The sequence below is a fragment of the Haliotis cracherodii genome, unplaced genomic scaffold (genome assembly GCF_022045235.1).
Source record: "Haliotis cracherodii isolate W230 unplaced genomic scaffold, xgHalCrac1.p SCAF_8, whole genome shotgun sequence".
NCBI classification, from domain to species: Eukaryota; Metazoa; Mollusca; class Gastropoda; order Lepetellida; family Haliotidae; genus Haliotis; species Haliotis cracherodii.
In genome coordinates this window covers 9,573,924-9,601,790 of record NW_027266341.1, presented here as the reverse complement: position 1 = coordinate 9,601,790, position 27,867 = coordinate 9,573,924, and the positions used below count along the sequence as shown (strand labels likewise).

The following is a 27,867-nucleotide window of genomic DNA, read 5'->3' as shown; positions in this document are numbered from 1 at the left end:
CTCAATGGTAAGTCGACCGTAATTTCGTCATCTCGATGGAAATGACTGGAAATCACTTGAGAAAAGTCGCTATCACAAAATAAATTGCACTTAACACGCCAAATACTCTTTGAGCCATGTAGTGGTGGGTTGGATGCTTGCTACCCATGGGGGATCTGCGTTATTTATGTAGGACTCCCGAGAACATGAAGAGAATAAACTCTAGGAGATAAATCAATGACATGTATTCCATATAGATGTACCACAGTCAATGTGACGGCATTCGGTATAGAACATAATATTTGCACGCAATCACCGGCCTAGCAGAAGCTGTTTTGTGATTAAATATTGAAACCCACGCATGCTAAAATATGACATAGAGACAGGGAGTGAATGAGGTATTTCTGTATCCTTCTGTAACCATCAAGATATGTATATTTCAGTACTAAATATGAATGACTAAACGTCAGTATTAACAATGAATGGGATTGCTGTCAAAATGTACGATGTATTACCATACTTATTTACAATATGTACGCCGAAGACCCGGGTTCGATTCCCGACATGGGTACAATGTGTGAAGCCCATTTCTGGTGTCCCCCGCCGTGATATTGCTGGAATATTGGTAAAAGCGGCATACAACCATATTCACTCACTCACTATTTACAATATGTGCACTTTGTTTTCGAAGCTATTTGATATATGCAATGATATTTTGTGAAGCTGAGCAGAATGAGTGACACGTTGCTAGGCCGCCGCGTAATACTTGTGGGTAGTCTAGTCGAGACTGGCGTTCTCCCATTGTGTATTCACTGCGTCAGCCGATCGCGATGACGTAGGGTGTTGTGTTGTGTCTACCCTATTCAACAGCTGGACAAAATATTGGCTCGAAGCACGACACAAGTTTAATGTACGGAAGTTTTACCAGCTGAATATATTTGTGAAACTAATCGAGATCTTGAGTCAGTGGGTGAATGAAAATTGCTTAACGCCGCATCATCTAAGGTCATTCATTCTCGTTGACGGGTTCATTCTCTTAATGATGCAGTGATTTTAAAATCCCGATTTCAAAGTTTCAGTGTCTTACTGAAATAGTGTTGTGTGACCATCACATACTGACGGAAAAAAAAGTATATGTGCGTCATATAAAGTTAAATAAAAATAGATGTATTCTGAAATTAAATAATGCATCTTTCAAAAGACATTCATGGAGACATCTCCTCTACTTAAAGGTCGTGATTCACAGGTTGCACGTGCGAGTGAATTCCAGGCACACAGTTGGATGTTGGAAGCATGATACTTACACGTGTGTGAAGAGCACACATTGATTGTTTAGCCATCAGGTGCCCACAAAACACTTGAACCGTAAATACGCAGAGTCAAGGCTTACTAAAAATCAATGTCTACATGCCGTGGGTATGCTGCAAAGAGGAATGGTGTGCAAAACGAAGTTGCCCGACATTTTAATGTTCATCGAAACTCGCGTTCGTCTTTTGAGACGTCATCTAGAGCAGGCAACACTCATGACTGTCCGGTCGACTACGTGTGACGTCACGTCAACAAGTCAACCATATTCGGTTGGTGCATCTAGGGAATCGATTCCAACTAACACATTAACATCTCGGACAATTCCTGGGATAAACTAGTGGCAGCAACGTATTCAGCCGGTTGACTAGAACATTTCCGGCCCCGACGCCCATCGAAACGCCCAAGCTTACTTCAACGTCACCGTCAGGCACGCCTTGCTTGGTGTAGACAGCATCTGAGGCGCAGAAGACAAGATTGGGACAGTATTCTGTTCACAGATGAGTCCAGGTTTCATCTGATTCACAGCTGACGAAGTGGGAAGAACCATTTCACTCACAAAAGGCTTGCCAAGCATCGTCTCAGCGAGCATAGAGGTCCTCGAAGGTTCACTCTTCAAAGACAACCAGATCTCACGGAGATGAATCGCGTGATTAAAATAACTACCCTCATCTCAAACTGATCGTCTCTGTTTGGTGATACTGTAAAAATTCGTCCATCCAGTGCGTTTCTGTACAAACAGTATTTGAGTATTTCGTAACGTCATTGTCATGTTTGTCCACACTTAAATGAAGGTATTTCATCATACAGAATTTTAACTCGAAAAAGATTCCTTGATGAAAGCCTAGATGCTTATTGTAAACAAGCACCACTAACGGGGGTGATGACGTTAACTCTACTGGGGCATCATGTAGGAAGTAGAGGTGCTGTCCCCGTGGTCTCCGCTTATATAGTTGACATGTAGCTCTGGATGCTAGTGATGGAGGTTGGCAAAGGAAAGGTTTCCCTGGCATTGACGCGTCACTCTAAAACCTGCGCGCCTGTCATTTTATTGCCACCAAGACAATATTGTTTCAGATTATCCGCGTAAAATGAAGCATCAACTGTAAATATACGAGTTCAATGTGTGTCCAGTTGTGTATTTTAGTATTCTTCGTGAAAAAAGAGTTCCTCTCGCATCACTTTTATTTTCAATAAAAAAATGAAAAAAAGGTCCCAACTCTCCTCACCTTTGAGAAGAAATGTCACGTGAAACAGTTAATATTCTTTTATGTAATCTTATAGCCCGTGTGTTAAACGGCCTCTGGTATAATTGATATGAACAGATGTTCTTAACATTGTCTGTGATATTTCTAGAAGCACTTTCTGTCTTTTGCAAACAGGTTTATAAATATATATACAGAACTTTCTCGTCGCTATATAGATAAAAGATGCTGACTCTTACCTTCATTTGTGTCATATATATAGATCACTTCTTCCCAATTGTAGGTTTTGATGACGTCGACCATGGCACGTATGCCAGTTGGTTGTATATATATTTGATATTTGGAGTGATACTTTGATTTGATATCTGCTGGGTTATTGAGCACAATGAACGGTGCGCGGAGATTGGCAGTATAGTCTTGTATTGTGTGATGAACCGCTCGACTGGAAACTCCCAACAGTGCCACAGCCCCGCTGTTAAGTAGACCGCACGCTGAAACAAGAAAGATAGAAATACCAGAGAAATGTTGAAATGTTCTTCTGTATGAAATACAATGATACCTTATCAAGTTATCAAGAGTTCTACCCACTCGTGTCAAACATTGACCACTCCAGCAGTCCAGACAAGACGCTACCCACGCAACACTTCGTAAAAGGTCGACACGACCCAACGCGCACCGCTAGGCTTCATCAGACTCCTCGGATCTACAGCTTTTGTCTTCATTTTTGTCGACACCTTCTCCGCAACAGTTAACTGTTGTTGGTTCAATTAGTTTATATGACGGCGTGTCAGATAAAGGTTGATGGCGAAACCAACGTCATTCCCTCACCCTCTCTCTACCGTTCTGATTGTCTTTTTAGGATTCAACTGGACAAGCAAGTGTCAAAACACAGACTGATTTATTAATTGATTAGCTAGACAAGTAGGCTTTGATATAATGCAGAAATACGTTTTCTGTCTTAGTAAACGTCGGTTACGCTGAGCCACCATGTCTGTGAGATATTGAGTCGCATACATAACGTGCTACCATGACGTATGCAATGTCATTCTTTATAACAGCATATATTCCTACAAGATGAATGTTTCTGCAATATGTTGGCAGACATATGGATAGCAATTGGCCTGTGAAGTGTGTTCAAGTTTTCAAACATCTACATATATAAGAGTAGTGTTTTGTTTCTTCGACACAGAACATCAGTCAATATAGTTAAATCACTTTAAAATCAATTTCGTAAATGTATTTTGATCAGGATGTGTGTATGATATTCAACAGCGAGGTTTAGATTCATAGAGAGGGCTATTTCGTACCCTCGTTGTTAGAGCGTACGCCGACCCGCTCGATTTTCACATGGGCACAATGTGTGAAGGCCATTTTAGGTGTCTCCCTGCCATGATATTGCTGTAATATTGCTAAAAGCGGCGTAATTTCCTTTCACTAGATTCACAAATTGAAAACTAAATCGAGCAAGTCTCTACTGTGATAATTGATAGTATATAAAAAATACTTGCTTTGTTAAAAAAATGTCGTTATAGGAAAAATGTTGATATATTTTGACAACGTTCAAATGTTACATCAATGATTAAGAATGTAAAAATCAACTTTTGTTTTGTATACAAGTACAAAGGCGTGCTAATGTTTATTTCTTGTAACCTGTTTATTGTTTCCGTTAACCCTGTGTGATCAGAAGTATACAGGAGTGGCTGTTTCGTGTCTGGTTGTCCGAGGTTTGGTTAATTAAGTACGTTCTGGCGATAGAATAGACAATCAAGCAGATTTTGTGAATGTTAAATAATGATGATTACCGGCTTGTTGCTGACTTTAGATGCTTCGATATTCTGTTATGGGACATTATATGAACCATGCACGTCTCACAAATGTTGCTGAAGACCAATCGTTGTTTTCATTACATTGTGCTTACGTCTAGGCATGGGGAAGTGTGTGTGTGTGTGTGTGTGTGTGTGTGTGTGTGTGTGTGTGTGTGTGTGTGTGTGTGTGTGTGTGAGCTTGTATTAGTCCTGCTTTATAGTGAGATATCATGCAGCAGTTTAACATGGATACCTAACTCAGACACAGTAAACTGACCGACCAGTTCATGCCAAATCTCCTTAATACCGAGCGTCGGGCATGGTAACAACATAAATCAATTGTTCCACTTACTAATAAAATCTTTTCATATCATATTATATTATATGAACACACGGTAGATACACTCGACGACTTGAAATTAAACGACTAGGCAAAATAAAGTACACACCCATGTTTGATGGTGGCTAAAAATGATACAGACAAGACATGGTTATCTGATGGTGAGGTAATTGATAAGGGTAGCATAATTGTATTTGGACCTTAAGTTCCCTAGTGTTTCGACGGCCGTTTTTAGCCAAGTAACGTCTTGATAACGTTACTTACTGGTTTGGTCAAAGTTTCAAGTGTACTTTCGTTTGCTCCTTCATGTTTTGGATAATGTAATTTAAAATAAATGAAACAGTATTCCGCAAGTGATACAAATATGCAAATATGATAATGCAAATAAATAATCGACTTTGGGCCAGGCAAACTAGTGACTGATATCATGAGTCACCACACCGCTCGGACACAGTCAGCCAAATCACTACTAATGATCCTTCGTACTCGGCTCTTACGACAGGCATAGGATACTGTGTGCCTATGCTGCCCCGAAATCCAAACTTTGGGTACTTAACATAGCATATGACGCCATATATCTTCACGCGTACGACTAAACATATTTCTTTAACATCTGCTATTCCTCAAAACTAATCAGGGGACACGGGTGGCCCAATCGTCTAATGCGCTGCGATTTGCTGTGCAGAGTTGCGTCCCTTGGACACGCCAGAAACCTATGATTGTGGGTTCATGTGTGTCATGTTTCTAGGTTTGTCAGCACCATTCCCGTGCTCGTGGGTTTCAACGAAGTGGTAAACGTCTGAGGCCTGCATCACTTCGAGCTTTCCTCCCACTTTAAGCTGATACACCGCGATATAATTGGAATAGTGTTAAAAACGGCGTTAAACCCAACTCTCTCACTTACTCTTTAACATCTGCTGTTCCTCAAAACTAATCAACGACCTTGAATGACGACATAGATCATGTGGTCAGGCTTGGTGCCTTGGTTGATTCTGTGTCACCGCACCCCGACTGGATCGTTGCATATAATTGATAATTAATTATCTCAATCACTGGATTGTCAGGCCTAGATTCGGTTATGTACAGGCTGATGTGATAAAGCAGGAATACGGCTCGTAAAAGACGACAAACAACTGAGAATATTTCAAATTCTGGTTTTCACTCAGAAGCTGAAAAACATTTCTCCATAAATCTTTGAGAAACCGCCATACAAATTTAATATTTCTTTTTCAAATCGGTATGAACCGCCTCCGTGGTCTAGTGGTAAAGCGTCCACTCGGAGAGCGGAAGGGCCGGGGTTCGATCCCGGCCGCGTCATACCAAAAGACGTTAAAAGATGGTACTTGTTGTTACCCTGCCTGGCGCTCGGCTTTAAGGGGCTAAAACAAGGACTGGTCGGCTCGGAGTCAGTGTCTGAGTGGGGTATTCATGTTAAACTGCGGCATGGTATCTCAGTGAGCTAGCGCTATATATCGGCATCAGCCCGGACTAGTACAAGCAGCCACACAAACACACACACGTACATGCACGTCGCTATGTACGTGCAATAATCTTGGACGCGACGTTAAACCCCATTTCACCTCACCTCGAGCTCAAATCGTTATGTATCAATAATCTATATGTATCTTAGTATGTCTGTGAAATACATCCCTCCTGATATTCACAAAATGGCCTCCTTTCACTTGGGAAAAGAAAGGTGACCCCTTGGTATGAAGCTCATTTAAAAGTCTAATTAAGTGTCGTGGGAATAGCTTGCAACTTCTCAGTCTCAATGAATGGCTTTGGAACGGATGTAGTTTGACTGTCGCCTTTAATTTGAGACTGTTCTTTTTCAGCTCAGAATCGTGACTTATCATACCCTATACGACTCTAATTTAAACCGACAGCCCTGTTTCACCATTTCCTTCGAGTATTGCGTAACGCTCAAGAAGTTAACCTAGAAGAAGCTTTATGCTGATGGAACGCCAAATGATATTGCAATGATTATCGTTTTCCAAAAGTAAACGTCTGGTGCAAAATACACAACCAGGTTCTCCCAAAGCTTGTTTTGAAAATACGTGTCTTGAATTCAGACAGTAAGTAATCAATTTGTAAAACGAAATCGGTAATAGCCATAAATTGTTCAAAAGCAGATCCTCTTTGCCAACAGACATATTCTACGTCATTGGGTGACCTTAATGAAAACTGGATCAAAGTCAACTTGGCCATGGTGGATGAGCTCTCTATCATTAGCTGTTTAGGCTTCGGATCTGGCTTTGCCATGGCTGAGCTGGTTTGACAGCGCTGAGTCTTGGAATAACAGCTAACTGAGTTAGCAGCGTGTGTTCTATTTCGATTGTCAATATGATGAGTAGTATTTTAAGTACAAATTCTTTTTTGATTCGTGCACTTATAAATCCAGCATTGCATTACAGAAGAGTGTTTTGTAGATTCCGGCCTACAGTTACATGTAATCGCTTGTTGAAATTATATGTCTGTTTTATATCTGGATGTAGAATTCACGTTAAAAATAACCGAGCAGATAAAATTGATACAAGTCATACATGAGGAAAATTATCTATTGTTTTTCGATACGATAGTGCAAAAAGTGCATCTAATGTACTGGAATGCATTAAAGTGAAAATATTATATTTTTTAAGATAAATCCAACGGAGATATGATTAATATTACCAGCCTACTGTCATCTGTAACCTTTACCAAAGGTCGCAGATTCCTGAAGGACAAAACATGTTTGTCATTGTAGTGATATTGCAGTATTTCTGTTTACAACATTTGAACTGAATTGGGTTTAATTTTAATTTAAATCTTGAAGCATCCCGTGAAGGTAAAAACCAATAACCTTAAAATCTGAAGAACTGACTTAAGTTAGGGCGGACATTGATGTTAGAATCATATGAATCATTTGAATCATTACGAATCATTACGAACTTTAACAACCTGAAATAACTAATGAAGTGTGCAACATTCATTAACGTCTATGCCCAGAGCCTATCGTTTGAGAGCTATCACATAGGTGTTTCCATGATGGCCACCAGCCAGTATAACCTCATTCCCGCCCACATAATATTGCTCCCAAGTGTATGGCTTGTGCTGTACTTTTGCCGGATAGGCTCGTGGAAACATTTCGCTTATTCGTCGATACTGACATAAACGAAATGTACAGTGAATAATAAAACGCCGAATGTAAGATAATATCCACTGCCTGGGGTTATTGTGTGTACGATCGAGTCGGCTGTGTTTGTTTGTTTGTTGTTTAACGCCATACTCCACCACATTCCTGCTCTGTCCAGGCAGTCCGTTACTTACCCAGATTGGAACAGACAATCCAGTGATTGACATCATGAGCGTCAACATACCACCAACCATGAGCCTGAGAAGGATGTTAGTGATCGACATCATTTCCCGGAACCAACACGGATGCTCTGTCTTGAACATGATATTACTGTATTATCTTTGACATAATTATTCCCCGATATATGTGAACGGTAGTTATGGCGTAAAAGCTCTTCGTTGTGTCTGATAGTAGACATTCTATTCCATCTGTCATTAAGTGGTGTACATTCACACCAGTACCTAATAATTTCAAGTAACAGTTTGGCAGTAACAAATGTAACCCCACCCAGTCTCACACGGTAGTTGTCTCCGTGTCTCCGAGGTCCACATACATATTATTCATACCAAGCAAAACCGCTGGATCTATGTCTGTTAACCATTTTATTCATTTAATCTTTGACTATTCTTGGGCCTATGGTAAATGCTGGTAACTTTCCTCACAGAGCTGACACAGATAAATAACATCCATTACGTATTACCATCATTATAGTGTTGTTAGTGAGAATAGAATTTGGGGAATAGCAATTTTGAAAGGATATATTAGGAAATCTGCGTCAACATATTATTCTTGGACATGATACTTGATCTTTGTATGCCATAATAATAATAATGATAATGATGATGATGATGACAACAACAACAACAACAACAATAATAATAACATAAGGTCATGGAAATGGACATATATAAAATGTTAAATCAACTCTTGTTTCATGAAAAAATCTGTTAGATCTAACAAAATTGCAGGATTTAATGTAGCAAAAACCTAGAATTGCAAAGGAATATTTACGGTTTCAGCTTTGACAAAAATCAAATATATTCATAAGTTACACATATACATTAATCAAATATTATTCGTTTTTGCTGAGAATAAATAAGTGTTGTTTGTATGGGCACGTTCATATCATCATTTATTCTGAAATGCAAAGACAAAAACACTAACTAAATTGTTATTCTTGTATAAAGAACAGTTTGTTCCAAAATTCCAAAGGTCAAATATCAGATAAAAACTGTAGAGCAACAATATCAGAGTGAACATTGCAAATCCAATTTGCCGCACAGTTCATATAGAAACGTCAAGAGAGAAACTTATGTCCTTATTACACGCCACGACGATGGCTCTTATCACATAAAATAAGGTAATTGACGCTGGTATGCTAACCATGATATTTCTTTAATAGTGTTTTGAGCAGAATAATGATCCGAAGCATGACCTACTACCAAATGATTGTGTACTCAACAGCCTTGGATGTGATTTAGAAAAGATGAGGTCAACAAGATGAAGGTTCACATATTCAGAATAATCAGTCAGTGGCCAGTTTGTCTATGACGGCTACATGTCAAAGCCGGCGGTTGGAGACTTGTTTGGATTCTGGGTCAGATATTCCTGTTGAATTATTGGCGAAACTTCACACCCAAGATGGAGTTATAACTCCGAATTGATCCAAGGAAAGTTCAGAGGACTAAGATGTGCTTCAAGCCCGAAATTTAATTTGATAAATTTTGCGCTGGATATTCATAAATAAGTTAGATTACACGAAGGTCGTAATCAAATTGCCATCTAACTTATTGGAAGTTTTCTGGAACAGGATATGCTGGCTACTTGTTTCTTTGGAAATATGATGTAGTTGTTGTATTAGACACAAGTATCAGAAATGTGTGAGAGGGTGGGTTAGCTTTGAGCAATATTCCTCATCCGTTGAAATTATCATCTGCCATTTCTCAAAGGAGATTAAAGGAGACTGAACAGCTAACAGACAATTTGAACAAAACTGTGTGTCGTCACATCTAAACAAAACGGACAAAAACAAGAGATGAAATACATGTAATTAGTATGTTTTAACGATACCGTGAGATGATTTATCGGATTTACATTTAGTCAAATATTAGTCGTGCATCTTTAACATGTTTACATTCTAAAACATTCATATCCTTATGTTGTTAAATGTCTCTAATAGTGCCGACACATGATGAAAGTTGTAAGGACACTGTACGTTCTTCTGTGTGGTTGCTCAAGCTAGGGCAGGTTCATACTCGATATCACGCCATCGTCATGTTGCTGGAATATTGCTGAGTGCAGCGTCAAACCAACCAACAAACGAGACCTAAGCCTTGAAGTATACGTAATTTTATCCGGCGAGCAAGTATCTTAAATGTCTGAACACTCGATCTATTTAGTCGCCTCTTATGAGAAACATAGGTAGCTGTGAATCTATATTCTTGTCATGGAATAGTTACAATACTTGTCATTTCAATTTCTGTATTTCTATAGACACACGCACTTCGTAAATAAAAACATATGTGTTTCGTTACAAATTAGAGGAGGATTTTAGAAAGTTCTATATAATATTAACATACCTCGTTAATTGTAAAATAGTTGTTTAATTACTTTCAAGGGGTATATATTTTGTTATAAATACCATATATTTAAAGCACATTAGACAACATTTGTTCTGTGTGTGAAATATCGCATCATGTTCTACTTAACGTTGATCAGTCAACAGGCATTGTATACTCATAGCCTCTGAACGTGATGTGTCCAAACGCAAGCACGGAAAGAGATTGCGAGACCAGTACCAATCAGTGGTAGCGCTAGCTGTAGGAATCAATCAAATTCGAGACAAATTAAATAACTATTAATAGACATTAAATATTTTGAGTATTAAGTGTTCGTTTTTCACACCGTGGCAAAATTAAAGCGGAATTAATGATATTGTTGTATGAAAGGTAAGACTTACAATTGTTTTATAATTATAATTGTGATAATTCTTAACAACAGATGTATAGGAATGCCATAGGCATTTTGGGGGGAATTATTTCGGTTTCGAGTTACAGTGTATAGTTAAACATTAATAGTATTTGCTTCGAAGCATTCTTGAAACCAATATCATTTACAAAATCAAATAATTAAATAGGTTCACGATAAGTTCATAATCGATTAAATTGATATATGCATGAGTACAATTTCGTTATTTTCATGTTCCCATTGACAAAACCCATCAAATGCTGTCACGACATGTACACAATGTGTTCCAAGGAAACAAGACGGGTGACGTAGCGTTGTAGTACATGCTTCGAAAACGCAGGACGATGACCAAGGTTCGCTACCCCACAAGGATACCACAGTGTGTGTGAAGTCTTTTTTTGGTGTGGTGGGGCTGGGGTATTGCTATTTGCGCCGCAAAATCTACATGGCGCGTTTACCCCTTCTAAAGAAGAGTGATAGAATACATGCATATTGAATAATTAATTATTTTGTCTGTAGTATATGACACCAGTCAAAAAGCGACAAAACTCTTTGAATAGCATAAGAAACCTCTGATAAAGGCAGAGTGCAATTTTCGATTCCGGCTGTATCATAAGCACTTGTTTATGAATACGTCTTGTGATGCTATCGTGTGTTATTTTCAAATACCATGATTTTTGTACGCCCTTTACTTGCAGAAAAAATACATGTAGTTTTAATACATGACCTTTTATTGATATCCATTCATACATTTGTTAAAGCTATCTTGCCTTTTACGACCAGTGGAATCTGTTTCGTCGGACAATCGAGACTGGTTATTCTCTGGCGTTGACGTTTTATATTTTTGTGAAAGAAGTAACAGTATCAAACGAAAACGAAATATCAGAAGTGAATATTGGCTAGAAATACCATGTATTGTGATATCATCCAGGAAATCTACCATATGTCGTATCCATTTTGTGTTATGGTTATATAATTTCATTACATATCAAGAACATGTTTAACCACTATGCATTTCAGCTGACAGGTATATATATGTGTGTCTTATAACCTCTCTTGTCCCATGGCACCCATGTGTCATAACACCTGCCCTGTGACATGTTATTTCTATCATAGCACCTTCCATTTAACACGTTAAGGTTTATCTCATCACTCGTACATCATGAACCTTCACTGTAACATGACTACGGTTACCGAAAAAAGATTACTGCCATAGACATCATACAGCTGTAACTGACACTGACTGGGAGAGCCAAACGATGCCGAACCATTTGCAAACCCATTGTCTGGAATGCTGAAAATAGCGCCATGTTAAATATTTGTGCGTATGTCTTCACACGCCCCGGTCCACATGAAAAAGGACATGGAAGCAAGGAAGTCACTGGAATTTTATTAATTTCAAATGGGGCTGTATGTCGATACAGACATTTATTGAAATGTTCTTATTGAAGATGAGTTTCAAAGGGGATACAGTGGCAGCTTCATATTACCAAGAGAATATATTTTAGCCACATAAACTCTTGTTAATGTTCTATTTAATCATGCTGTGTGGTTAAATCAATAAAATGCGCTTTTTACTCAGCAATGTCAGAATCGCAAATATCAATCACTTAAAAATTGCACTTGGATAAACACATTGCCTTTGTTCTATTTTGCTGAAAAACCGTTTGACATCTGGTAGGAGTCTCTACTTATTGTAGTATTATCCGCCCACACTCCGCGATCATCATTGCTTTACTTCGTCTTATGTGTGCAATACAACAATGGCGAACATTCATGAAGTCATGAACATTCTGATAGTCATTCCTGAACACATGTTCATGATACGTACAATGTACATACAATGGAGTCTGCTTTTAGCAGAAATTTATTATTATTTTGGAGAAGGTTTTTTGTAGCTTTTATTTCGATCATCTGGCCCCATCATATCAAGTGTTAAAAGATGGTACTTGATGTTACCCTGCCTGAAACACCCCGTGTTAAGGATACAAAACAAGGACAGGTCGGCTCCGAGACTAATGTGTCTGTTTAGGTTATCCATGTTAAACTGTGGCATGGTGGGCTGGAACCCATATAACTGGTATAAGACCGGATGAGTTCAAGCTTACACACACACACACACACACACACACACACACACACACACACACACACACACACACACCATTTATGAGTGAACTAATACTGAACGCCCATTTCAACACATCTGCGAAACAAACGCGAGTATATTTGGGAAGTGCACAGACGCTTTCGTCATAACCCCAGAGACGTTGCCAACTTGAAACATAGGAGGATTGTGTATTGATATAGTGTGACATGATGCATATACATGTGCATGAAGTAACTTTTTAAAGCTTATTACATGAAAAGTAAAATAACAAACGTAATGTAAGAAATACAGCTATGAGAAAGAGACGGCCAGAAGTACACACTTGCGTGCAGCAATGCATGGAATATAGCCCTTTTATCGTGAGCGATATTCGACATGTAATAAAAAGGCAATCTATTTAACCTATTTCCCCTATGTTCAGCGATATGATCTTAAGTCTACAGGTCGCGGCTGTGGCACATTTATTCCCACAATGACTCTGTATACATCGTTAGATCAAACCGATACACGACATTTGGAGAACACTAAACTGCGTCAACAGGCATCAAGGGCAAGAAACAACCAACTACAAGGGAGAGAATGTAGTGCCATCATTCCGATACGTCTCCGTTAGTGACCATAGTCAGTATCTTATCTGGATCTGTATCAGCCTCTGTAAAAAGCTACACGTCAAGATGGACCAGTTTGATCTAAATTTCCAATCGTGGATATCTCCTTCATGTCGAACACTATACCACCAACTCCAGCTTATAGTGTCAATATTTCCCAATTGCTTTTAAGCATATCCATTATACTAGTATTCAAATGTCATCGAAAGACTCATTTTGCTTGCAACCAAGCTTTTCAATAAATGTTTTTCCATCTAAAGCCAGGTTAAGTCACACCAGAAAATGTGTGGTAGACTTCCAGGGGTATTTACAAATATGACTCGTAGCTTGTCAACCTGATCGGATGTGCAGTTCTTTTCCACATCATGATCTTTACGTGGAGTTTCATGCTTTCTGAATGACAACTGTATGACCTTTTCATATTCTGGGGGAATATTGCTTCAGACCGATGAAAAAAGAAACGAAATTGCCTGCCTAAAAAGTTACAGGGTGTCTTCTTAAAGAAAATTCAGGCTCATAGTTTTAAATAAAAAAAATATCTGGTTTTGTAGCAGTAGCTGAAAAGATATGTAACTCTATACAAAACCCCAGTCCTCACGTACCTCCACCAAGAAAGTAAATAAAAGCGACAAACCCCTAGCCCCCTTATTCATAAGAAATATCTGCTACAAGCAGAGCCGCTTGTACAATTCCGACTAAATCATGAACATGTGTTTATGAATCACTATCCAATGATGATGATACCAGATGTTCGCGAAACAGTGAGCGTATCCTGTACCACCGGTGCCACCCGTCACAAACACATGCACACACAAGTGAAGTAGTCGCCTGAAAAAAGCATGGGAACGTAAGGTTCAAGCCAAAATAGAGAACTTCATCAGACATAATTTTTATCACTGATGAGTTGGAAATGTCCTCCACATGTCTATCATAGAACGTTTTGAAAGCTTTAGTGAGATCTTGAATGTTGTAACCTTGATCAAACATATTCTGCGGAACAGCCGTATGACGTTCTTCAAAATCGTTGTAGAAAGAGGATGCTCAATTGTACCTCACACGGTATACAATCTACACGCCAAAGGCGAAGAAAGAGTAATCCCCAATATAGCATATGATAACTTGAGTCAGATAAGCTGTAACTCATTACGGCTTGTAGGTTATCATCTTAATATCCGTGAGTCACAATAAGACGTTGGTTATAGTAATAGCGATCTTTGCTCACTGGCTATCGTAGACTTATGACCAAACGGTATGGATGTTCAACTTTTTTAAATGTGTAGCGACGTTTCGTTTCACGCGTAGTTAAAGATTGATTATCCATACCATTTGGCCATTAATTTGGTCATAAGCCTGCGATTGCCGTTGAGCAGAAATCACTTTGCACTGGTAGATCCGGCACAACAGGTGTAAACTCAGGAACTGTTATGACACCTACATATACATGTACAGTAGACTACGGTTAAAACGAACACGCTTATAACGAACTGACTGATATAACGAACTTACTTTTTGGTCCCGACTATTTGCTGTAGTTATGCTGTATATATGCTTATAACGAACTACGGTTATAACGAACTAAAATTAGTAGTCCCTTTGAGTTCGTTATAACCGTAGTTTACTGTATGTGAATGTCATTGAAGAAGAAGAAAGGAAATCAGCTGATCATCAGAGATCATCGTATTTTAAACAAGCACATTTGCAAATCTTGTTTTCGATACAAACACATGATCGAAAGTAAACTGGCATACTTTGACATTCACATGTGTCTTAAGGCAAAACTAATACGCTAAAGTACCATATATGAAACCGAGCATTAGGAACTTGATGCCAAGAAAAGAAATCGTATTCTGCCATCATGATACCCAGCTAACGACGCGTGTTCGAAGGTAATCTTCGGTTATATCAAATTACTGTGTGACCGTCCGCAAGTCTGCGATGTCGTTAACAAAGATGACGAATCACTGAAGTGACATTTAATACTATAGTTCAGATACAGCTGCAGATTGAGATGGATAATTAGCAAACTGGCTTCATCGTCATTTGGTGAACATAGCATTGAGTTTTGTAATTTTTGAATGAATATAATATTGCAATGTATTTCTGTTGTTTTTAAGGGCCTCGAGTAATCTTATATCTTATTAATAGCCAAGAGTGCGTACTGTAGGAAACACAAGAATTATGATTATTTTGTAGAATGGCAATTTAATACACTGGTCCGCCTATTTCTATCCTGATTACGTCAATCCATGGGTGCCTTGACGCCAGAATAGGATACAATGTCGTCGTCATGATGGAAAATAAATAGATCCAATAAAACAGTGCATAAAACAGTAAATACAAACAGTAGACTGAAACAACTGATAAAATAGGATGTTTGAAATACATGACAAGAATATCAATACTTGCTCCATATCATGTTAGGATCATTTCGTGAAGCAGGAAAGTAAAATATTTTCATCCGTGACTGCGCAACCGATGGATAGAATATTTATTGGTGACCGAGAGGTCTTTTTGACTATTCTCTATATTAAGTAATTTTATACTGCCAACACGACTGTCCTTCGAAACAGATTCCAATGGGCGTAAAAGGTAAAACTGCGGTGAAAATTAAATTAAAATAAGTGATGACACCAGGTGTTCGCAAAATGGGAAATCATACCCAGTTATACCGGTAGCTTCCAACACGCACACTAATTCCATTATAAGTATATGTTTGTTGCCTGACGTCGCACAGCAGTATTCTTGCCATGCGACCATCGCCTGTAAACAAATCAGAAAATCATGTGATATTAGCAACGGCAATTATTTACAGTGTAATCACAAACAGTTATATAAGCAACGTTCTTTTTACTTCAAGCACATGGCGCCATACATTCAAGGACCGATGTCGTCGACAAGACGTGGGTTGGTGCTGACTGATGTCAACATTTTAATCAGCAGCACTGCCACGGTGGACTCAAACTTGGACCTCGTGAGCGGTGTGTCTCACGGTTATTAACCCTGACTCTGTATCTCTATCCGTGAGTGGGGGGCTAAGGCGTTGACGTTCCTTAAACACTGTCAGTATTTAAGTGATGTTAAAACAAGTCGGTTTAACGTGGAAGGAAAGCGTTCAGTTATACAGGGTGTAGACTGTTGCAGGTTTGATGAAATGCTCGTGCAGTGGTTTGTCCTGACAGACAAAGAACCATAATCGGGGCTGGTCATGAATTTAAAGAGCAGTGTTCCAGTTATATTACGGCGTGTCAGCTCAATATGGGAGGAAAGCCCGAAGTGATGCAGGTCTCATATGGTTACCACTTCGGTGAAAGCCATGAGTTCGGGTATGGTGCTGACAAACTTAGAAATTTAATCGTGGCAAACCGGGATTCGAACCGAAGATTATAGATTTCTGGCGTGAAATATCGTTTTGAAATTGCTTTCACGTCATCTGGAAGCAATACATGTCTCGTGTGGAGAAAATCCTGTGATTATGAAGGTTCTAATTCATAGTTATGAAGCTCTCGAGTTAGTCTATAGTCATGATAGACCAAGGATTATAATCACGGATTTGATTTCGAGATCAGAAGCTGAAGGATGCAACATTTTACCCACTCAGACTGAATTATTGCATGGTAAGAAATCTTGATGTCACTTAAAGCATTCAAGTCGTTCGTTAAACGTACGACAGACTTTCACATAGTGCAAATATTTATCTTTGCATGATAAAGGAAATATTTACTTGTTAACACTCTAATAACCAAATAATATTTGTATTTATAAAACATAATGTGGGTCAAACAACAAATCATTACGTAACATTAGGTACATGTACATTGTTTCGAGTAAGTATTGTTTGACGCCGGAATTTAGCAATATTCCAGCAATATCACGGGCAAACATTATGTTGAATATTTAAATAACTATTTATTGACAATTTCCTTGGAGTGTTAGGGATATGGATTGAATTAGTGTACATTATTTAATGTCGAATGTGCTATTTCGCAACAGTTCGCATTTACTTGTCTGTGATCACAATCCCACGACACAAGTTTAGTGGTCAATCAAGGCACTCAGCCAAACATCTCCACTTATCCTGTTTGTCACTTATCCAACAAGGGAGTTTCCAACTTTTTATATCACTTACTTCTGGTTAACACCATTTACGCAGATATGGTCTTAGTAATGCGTTGTTTTACTGTAAGTAATGACGAGTAAGACCTGAAATACCAGGGTCACTGAAGAAGACGTACCGTTTCGTAATTTTGAAGCCATCAGCATCAACAACGGGAGTTTTTGGCATAAGATATCATTGTTTGTTGAACTTTGGCTTTATTTACTTGGATCGAGGAAGTGTTCTGCTACGCGGTGCTTTACAATTCTCGTTATCCTGTTTCGAATAATGATAAATGAATAAGGATGCAGTCGGGACAAACAAATGAATCTACTTTCCCGCTCTTGTTTCTGTTTTTTAGGCTTCTACTTATCGATATGTGACTGTATATATCATTACCGGTTGTTGTCGAGTTATTAAGTCTATAAGAGACAGGTGTGCACGCATAAACGATATTGTAGAGACAGGTATCCACGTATGCATACAACCCGATATTGTAGAGACAGATATCCCCGTATGCATACAACCCGATATTGTAGATACAGGTATCCACGTATGCATACAACCCGATATTGTAGAGACAGGTATCCACGTATGCATACAACCCGATATTGTAGAGACAGGTATCCACGTATGCATACAACCCGATATTGTAGAGACAGGTATCCACGTATGCATACAACCCGATATTGTAGAGACAGGTATCCATGTATGCATACAACCCGATATTGTAGATACAGGTATCCACGTATGCATACAACCCGATATTGTAGATACAGGTATCCACGTATGCATACAACCCGATATTGTAGAGAGAGATATCCCCGTATGCATACAACCCGATATTGTAGATACAGGTATCCACGTATGCATACAACCCGATATTGTAGAGAGAGATATCCCCGTATGCATACAACCCGATATTGTAGATACAGGTATCCACGTATGCATACAACCCGATATTGTAGAGACAGGTATCCCTGTATGCATACAACCCGATATTGTAGAAACACGCCTATGCCATATAGGATCTGTTCTTGTAGTGAAAATGTTCCTTTGTACTATTTTCTCTGGGGAAATTATAACCATGGACCCGTTTCACGAGGCTGATGGTTCCACGACCCAGGACTTTGTTCTCCCCATTTCTCTAAGTGTTTCAGGTCCGGTATACATTTTCTGGTAAACATGTTCCCAATCAGTTGAGATTCTGGGGGACCTGGGAGTTTGTTTTGAGTTTCGTGTACAGTTGCACAACTAGATACGTTTTTTGATTAAATCTATGAGCCAAAATATTTTTTCGAAAAAACCCAACACTCATTACAGCAATGTATTTTGTGTGGCAGACAAATTCTATATTTTCCAACAATATGAGACATAATTATGTTTTTCAAGAACTTGAAGATGGTCTGCCCCTAACACTAACGCTAACAAACCCTGATATGTAAATGTAATCATTTGATCAACTTGATTTCTTGGAATCAGTGAAAATTTGTTCCACGTGCATATGCTCAATTTCACGGATACATTTTCACTGGCAACATTTGCTCTGCATTGATCTCCTTCAACTTGACACTGATCATCGTTCGTAGATACACCCATTCGCGCATGCACGCAACTCGATATTGTAGAGACGGGCGTACACGCATTCACGCAACCCGATAATGTAGCAACAGATCTACGCGCATGCACGTAACGCATTATTGTGGAAACAGACATGCTTGTAACCAACGCAAAGCAGCGAATCTATACATGTATGACGTGCGTCAGCTACTATATTAGGTAAAGCCATTCAATTTGTGTCTGCGTATGTGTCAACGATTCCTTCTAATTATTTTAAAGGCGAAGGTAAAACAAGAGATGTATTGATGTTGCCAAAACAAAACAAAAATCCAATAAAAAAATGGGAAACAATTACTAGTATTCGGAAAGAACAGCAAGTGAAACAGTATAAAGAAAGGCCAAAGTACAGTCCAGAGGCTAAGCCTGAAGAACGTGGTGATGGAGCTCTCAACGAAGCATTGATACTTCCAATCAAAATCCAATTGTGCAATCCTTGCCTGCTTTTTGTCAGCTCGTTGCCTTTTTTCAAGTTTGCCGAACTCTAACGTTTGTCAGCGCCAAGGACGGGGGCGTGGAAAGCCAAAGCTTCAAAACAGAACATAAATCGACTCAGCCGTTCACGATCAAAGACGACAACCTGTCACTGTGGCAAGACGCTCTACTCGTGTTTTTTTGTGCTTAACTAGCGGCTATCTACTGTTTAACTGAAGCACATGTACACTATTGCTTATTCATAAAGACACGCTATGTGTGGCTGAGACCACCTTGTCCTTCGATAATCCACGTGTGGTTGATATGATCATTTGTTGTTGTTCATTTGACATTATTTCTAAGGTTGTCTTTGACAAATTTATGAAACAGCTAAAGGTATATGTATATATAGACTTAGTAGATGGGGGGAACTGATAGCTGTTAATAATTCCTCGGGAACACTCCCGTTCTAGCCTAGACACAAATCTTTAACACTTGATTAGACTCGTCCTCGAAAGGGACTCCAGAGTCTCCTCAAACGGAACAAAGAACAGAATGTCCCGATTGATACCGAATTGTCGAGATGGTGAGAGGGGTGTCACATGGTTTCAGCAGTTTGAATAGAAGTGGAATGACGAGAACTGAACATAATCAGGGGTTAATTTAATAAGTCAAACGTCGGTTCAGCAGCGAAGCCATGGGTTGTACCGTGTTAATCAAGAATGGGAGCACACATGTAGATCTAACCTTGGGCATGGGTATCAGTGGGTGGACCGGCCCATGCATCAGGAATGTGAACACACCAGTGTATCTAGTCGGGGCATGGTTGACAGTGAGAGAATTGATCCACTAACATGCATCAGGCTGTAGACACACCAGTGTATCTAGCAAGAACTTGGTTGACAGTGAGAGGCCCGACCCATGCACCAGGAATGTGAATGTGAACACAGCAGTGTGGCTAGCATGAGCTTGGTTGACAGCGAGAGGCCCGACCCATGCACCAGGAATGTGAATGTGAACACAGCAGTGTGTCTAGCAAGGGCTTGGTTGACAGTGAGAGGCCCGACCCATGCACCAGGAATGTGAATGTGAACACAGCAGTGTGTCTAGCAAGGGCTTGGTTGACAGCGAGAGGCCCGACCCATGCACCAGGAATGTGAATGTGAACACAGCAGTGTGTCTAGCAAGAGCTTGGTTGACAGCGAGAGGCCAGACCCATGCACCAGGAATGTGAATGTGAACACAGCAGTGTGTCTAGCAAGGGCTTGGTTGACAGTGAGAGGCCCGACCCATGCACCAGGAATGTGAATGTGAACACAGCAGTGTGTCTAGCAAGGGCTTGGTTGACAGTGAGAGGCCCGACCCATGCACCAGGAATGTGAATGTGAACACAGCAGTGTGGCTAGCAAGGGCTTGGTTGACAGTGAGAGGCCCGACCCATGCACCAGGAATGTGAATGTGAACACAGCAGTGTGGCTAGCAAGGGCTTGGTTGACAGTGAGAGGCCCGACCTCACGTGGCATGACTCACTGAAATAGTACGATTATATGGTTGGTTGGTTGGGTTGTTGTTTAACGCCGCACTCAGCAATATTCCAGCTATATGACGGCGGTCTGTAAATAATCGAGTCTGGACCAGACAATCCAGTGATTAATATCATGAGCATCGATCCACGCAATTGGGATCGACGATTATATGGGGATGTCTCTAATCCATAATGGTTTATAAAATTCGATCCAGAAGTTCCAAATCAGCTATGGAGGTATCCATTTCCAACTTCACATCAAACACATTTAAACAAAGCATGTAAACATTTAATCGTATTGATACAAAGCAAGCGTTCTGCATTTTAAGATCATCTGTGAAATCTTCAAAGTTCATTATGTACGCGTTTAGCCACAACGTTAATGTTATTGAAGAGAGTGCGTTTTGTGGAAACACCAAACCATTGGGATCTTGCAACGGATAAACCCAGATGTTATTTGCTGTCCTGCACACGCGCATCCACACCAAGATGAAAAGCAGATCATGGTTTAAAGTTTCGGAACTACTGGGAACAACAAATGTGCATAGCATTGATATCTGAGTCATAAGTCAGAAGAAGTGTGTTTGGTCAAAAAACACAATCCATTCCTCAGCAACTGAAAGTTGAGCAAAATGCATCTACTGACCTGCTGATAATAATAATAATACTCTTTTCCTTATATGACAAAAGAATGGAATGAGCTCACATGTACACGGTCTCAAATAAATATACACAGGTGAGATGCTCTCTTTTAAGTTTTTATTTAGCAATCTCGTTCTCTATGCCTTTCATATCTCCTTTAAGTAGTGTAGCACAGACGTCATACTCGACCAACAGAAACTGTGCACCTCTTTGAACATTCAGAGATTCATTACATTCTAGGTTAACAGAGTTTCTAAAGAAGGCTTGTGACTTGTTATTTTTTCCATAACCGTTTTGTTCAAAGACAGTAATTATATTTTTATTACTCGACTTGACGTCAGTTCTAATGTCTATTCACTGAATTCGACCCAGTTCACGTTGGTCGAGGTTCCGATACACACACTGTGTTATTTCCACGATGTCAAAATGAGATCAGTAATTGCCTTGTGGTATCTGAATGTATCCTAATCTTTAGTAAGTTTGATAGGACTGGGTTCATCGCTGTTGTAGTGAGTGAGTGAGTTGGGTTTACCTCCGTTTTTAACGTTAAGGGACTAGATTTCCGTTATTTCACAGCGTTTCAGTTTGACCTTAGAGGAAACTGTAAGTGATTTTTCTATGCCCTGTACGTTAACCACCGTTAACTAATAAACCAACGCTCATAATCAAGCAGGGCGAGTCTGAGATTCCAACCCACAGTCATTGGATCCTGAAACGCCTAAGGGACACAACTGTTCACAGCGAATTGTCGAGTTATTCACAAAAATATCATACCATGCATCAACATCACACACGAAACAATGATTTTAACATTAAGATTATATTGTCCTTCATTTATCAAGGATGCATATGGTTAAAATAAACTGTCTACTAGTTTGAAAGAAGTGCTTTGTATAGACAGATTACAGAGTGTCATTATTTCACTAAAAGAGATGCTTCGCACATTATCTGATGCTTTTAAAAGGGAATCTTTTGCACTCGAAAGATTTACCGACTTAGACAAAAAACATTTGCATCGATACTCAATGAGTCATTAATCAAGAAACTCTCTAATCCAGTCTGACACCGTCCAGATTAACGTGGTATCGTTTAAGTTGTAACGTTCAATACTGCTGACGTCAATACCTCAAAGCGAGACACAATGCTATGGTTCGATATATTAGGGTCAGTTTCGGTGTAATGTTTCACCAACAGTCGTTACGTGATAAAGCCAGTTCAAATATAAAAAGAAGCGATGTTGATTTGTTTGAGAACCATCCTACATGAACATGTGAGGGAACAAGAAGAAAAGTTCACATGAATGCAATGCACTTGTGACATCAATGTTATATATGGACTTCTCTTACAGTTTTATACAAGCAAAGAGATCGTAACTTCTGTAATAAGCTTAGCACTCATTGTTCTTCATGAGTACTTAGACAGATATAATATATATTCATCTGAACCTTTGGAGTGACTTATGGCTGTTTGGACTGAAATGTAGAGTCAATTTGAAGCATTAAACGCATTATTTTCAACAGAAAACCTCAACAGAATCAATTGTACTTAACTGTCTCATAATAATAGTTAGGTATTAGTTGTTTAGACTGAGTTTTTTATGCATTGGGTAATGGAAACCAAAGGACATTTATCTTCACTATGCCCTGTAGACCTTGCATTATATATATAATACAAATTTATGTTACAAAATCTTTTTACTTCTTCTTGTCCTCAAACGTCTGCGTCCACGTCATATATCCATAACTTTACTTCGTCTTAATTGAGGGGGGCACTCATTGCCAAGTCGTCTAAGGCACTGCTGTTCGCTGTTCAAAGTTGTCTCCCGTTGCTCCAAACTATGATGTTGTGTTCTAATCCCAGATTCATCATTTTTGTCTTTCTAGACTGTCCACGCCATACCCATGCTCGTTGGTTTCACAAAAAAAAGTGTAAACGCCAACATTAAGTTGACAAGCCGTAATATAACTTAAATACTTTTCAAAAGGGCATTAAAGCAAACAAATACATCTTAATTATCATTTAGTCTCTTCAAACAAATGGACAAACAAGTTGTTGCCGCGGTAAATATAATAATCCAGGACAAAGAGAGTTGTCATCATGAAAGAAACCGAAGACAAGGAAACGCACAAGGAAATTCGCCAAAGGCAATGCCAAATGAACAGCAACCAAGAAATTCTATTTTGACTTTAATACCATATTTTTTTAGAGACCAAAGAATATGTGACAAATTGACTGTAAAGGTTTCGTGTTTGATGTTTATTTCCCAATATTTAATGTTTAACCAGAGCAATGTGGACATCACTGAACCAGAAACTCTCCAAATATGAGGCATTTCAGCTCTAGTCCCAGCCCTTAATTGATAAATGCGTACTTGACTACCTATTGGCAGTTAATTTTCTTTATTGATCGTGGTATGATAATTGTCATGTGGTTTATATAAAGTGAGTTGCCGATGTTAAATGACGTAGAGGAATCCAGTGATTGGTCAGACTCAAATAGTGTTTAGTTGAGGCTTGGGCAACAAGGCTGTATTTTATGAATGTAGAATTGATTAATCAATGTAAGCGTTGTGAATGGAAAAATGCGATAAAATTTCCAAGTCCTTGATCATTGCAAAACAGCTTTGAATGAATCAGTTTGGTTTATCAAACACTTAAATAAAATCGATGGTTTCAAATGAATTAGGGTTACATTCGAATTGAAGTGCCATTAACTTTCGTGAAATGATTGTACTATGGTTGAATTTGTGTAAAAAGATGTAATTCAAAAACGCCTCTGATAATTATAAAAAAAATGTTCAAGGATAATGTACGGATTGGAAACAATTTATACGATGAATTTAATCACTTTGTGGAATGAAAACGAAGCAAACTCTGATTAGATAGAATTAAAGTATGCTTTAATATGAATAATCGTTATGAAATTAACTAGTAACGTCAAGTAATAATATACGATTTGTTCTACTGCATTGCACTGAACGTCAGTAGAACGCACCATTTATTAAATTCTAACACATAAACCACGAAAACCTGCTTATGGCATTAAATATTGCGATCGCGAAATATTGTTCAGTAGAAATCAAAATACCTTGTCAGGTCAAAGAGGGACGTAAATCATCACGATGATTAATTTCAGAGATTGTGGCTGGGATGTTATAATGATAGTAATTGATCTGTTTCTAACACGGCCGGGTCAGGTGCCTTCTTACTTAAACGACCAGGGTGGGGAAACCAATGTTGCCCACGTCGAGTAAAATTAAAAGGCAGTTGGCATCAACACAAAAACCCGAAACTGTTAGTAGATCAATTGTGAACAAGGCACTTCAGGCTGTGTCAGACTACTGAGAAAATCGAAACTGAACGAATGCACGCATAAAAGAAGCGTAAACCAAAACCATTAGAAAGACCAAAAGGCTTGAATACGAGTTTTGTCCAATTATGGGCTTTGGACGAAACATACATTTTGTTTCGTCTTAACGGTACTTTTTTTAATTTGAGGGCATAAACGTAACGCGATTCCATGGCATTGTTATGGTTATAATCAGAGTAACAACTCTGTAATGCCTTGCCTGGAATGATAGTTGCCCTCCTCAGCACTGGACAATGGATCTAGGTCCCTTCTGAAACGTGGAACCCAGATGATTTTAATGCTTTTCATTAGCGCCATTGGCGTAAGGGGATTGAAATTCTGATCTCCCAGTATAAGGGCCGCAGCGGTAATTCCGAGGCTAGTCATTTTCCCAACATCTTAAATGCCCTGAGGGAGGTTCCGATATCATCAAAAATTTATATTAATCTCAACGGTGATAAAACAGTATTCGTGAAGGCTGAACCACTGTCGATAGTAACTTAATTACAAAGCGTTTGTATCGAAATAGATTTCTGTGGTATCTGTAGATATGAGAAGATACCTTTAGTGTTGTGGATTTAATGACGTCATGTTGTAACGTCAGGGATGTATGTCTCCCAAGAGAGAACAAAACCACTTACCGGCATTGGTAAAGTTGAAACTGTCTTTAACGTTCACTGGCCGGGTATGACTTTCTAGTCGTAGAATTGACTCAGTTTTATTGTTATATCTCTGTATTGCTTTCTCAACTATAGTCTCTAAATCGATGGAGTTCTCGTCAAACATGAGACCTGGAAAGAAAGAACGTCAGTGTGAAAACACGGGTAGTGCACACAGTATGATTAATTAGAAATGATGGGACAGGAAGCCCCATGTCAAAGGTCATCAGTTCCTGTAGGGAGTGCTGGTGGTGCAGGAACAGCGAGCGCCAGGGAATCAACCCATGGTCGAACATGATGTTCTCACCCCTTTCTGAATTTGTGTTTACCACATGCTTAGGCTTCCGTGCCATACAACAAACAGATGGACAATTATAGCTGTATCACGTGTAGGCGTATGAGTATTGATTATACTCTAATATTCCACAAGTGATTTATCAAGCATTGTTGATTGTGGAGCACAATAAGCCCATTGACACATTCGTAACTGATGTTGCAGATTTGTCGAATAATAATCACTTTATGTGTTTGTGTAATCATTACCCGAGTATCACAGTACTTTTGTAGTGATATCTTATGGAATCTTGATCTGTAATACAGTATACGAAACGTTGTTCTCATTCAGGAAATATTATAGCATATTGGAAGGGGCTACCTTAATTTAATCAACTAATTGGATGACACAAAATAACAAAGATGTTTAGACATCAGCATAACAATATAACACTACAGATATACCATTCTTTTCCTTTTAGGACCAAAAGGGTTAACTCAAACAAATCTGAAAAAGTAAAGTTATGTACTTACCAATATGTATTTCCGTGTTTCTCGCTGCACATGTTCGAAGAAGAAATATCACACACCAGGTAAATCCAAATTTCCAGAGCTCCATCGTCCAAGGCATCGTGACGCTATAATGGCGATTCAGTGGTCAAATTCGTGTCACAGAAAACAAACCAACGTGCTCGTGTGAAATCTGGAAGTTCTCCACGCGCATGCGTGTTCCCTGCCTGTTATGTCATGCGATTCCTGGTCGAAATCCACGGGTAGAGGCAAGTAATGGAATTAAGAGAGTCTACGATAACAGTGTTTGCTCTCGTTTCCTCTCGGGCTCCCAGTAATATCCTCTATCCTCTAGCGTCATGATCGGCGAGTGGTGTAGTGAGTCTGGGCAGGTTTTGAGCAGCGATATTCAGTCACTCAGGACGCGGTCGAGAACACGATGAGTGGTCGAAGACTCTCAGCCAACTTATGTAAAGCGCTGGTATTGTATCTCGATTCGCAGATGCTCTTTTTATGCGGCCCGCACGATTAAGAGGAAAATAACACAATTAATCTGATGTTTGGTTCCATGCAAGATAATTTCGCGTCAAGCTGGGAGGAGTGAACGTGTGAATGCCAGGGAATTTCACAGCTTGGCGGATCCTTGCTTTTAGACATAAATATTGTATGAAGGTATTTGAGATCCTATGTCATGTCCATTTCACGCCAAGTTGTTGATGCTTTTGGAGCCGTTTTCTCGCTTTATCTCTTATTTGATGATTGTGCACCAATAGATTCTCTCACACCGTTGGCTTTGGAATCCAAATATCACTGCCAGTAGTGGTCTAAAAACGACTGTGATCCCTTCAGAACACAACCGTTGAATTTAGAAGATGATCAACTCACGTCAATACCAATACGTTGTTCGTAGGTGCTGTTTGAAAGGGACTAATTCCAGCTATTTCATTTTCAGTGTTTCCTTCGTGAAAAATGGAAAATCAATTCAGTGGTGGCATATAAAGTTGGTTTTAGTTTTTTCGAAAAAAAGGACAGCTGCACCGACACAGTTAACAAATTGGCGGCTTAGAATTTCAAGATTGGTTGACATTTCTGCAATGATGACTCTCTATTTCTTCCGTTTTCTTTCGTGACATGCCAGGTCCTGTGCATCACACAAATGGCAGCCTTTTAATTCCACTGCTGAGTCGACGAAGGAGATTTGATTTATGAAAATTTTGATCATCGCCAACCACGAAGGCACAAACAGCAACTCTTTACAGTAGTGACACGTGTAAGTGACGCCATGTGGCCCCATCAACACATCGGGATATTGAGACAGATGACTTTTACTGGTGTAAATTGTCCTTTTTGCAGCG

At 39.2% G+C, this 27,867-nt stretch overlaps 1 protein-coding gene across 2 annotated transcripts in view; it reads right to left on the bottom strand.

Moving 5' to 3' along the window:
- LOC139449664 (glutamate receptor-like) overlaps positions 1-27,308 on the bottom strand; it is a 70,016-nt gene extending 42,708 nt beyond the window's left edge. For both annotated transcript variants that reach the window (XM_071231143.1, XM_071231144.1), the window contains exons 1-3: positions 26,537-27,308; positions 25,712-25,861; positions 2,729-2,980 (exon numbers count right to left, since the gene is read on the bottom strand). In XM_071231143.1, the coding sequence (XP_071087244.1) occupies positions 2,729-2,980; positions 25,712-25,861; positions 26,537-26,633 (499 nt within the window). In that variant the 5' untranslated portion in view covers positions 26,634-27,308. The remainder of the gene's footprint in view (positions 1-2,728; positions 2,981-25,711; positions 25,862-26,536) is intronic.
- Positions 27,309-27,867: the final 559 nt, after the last annotated feature.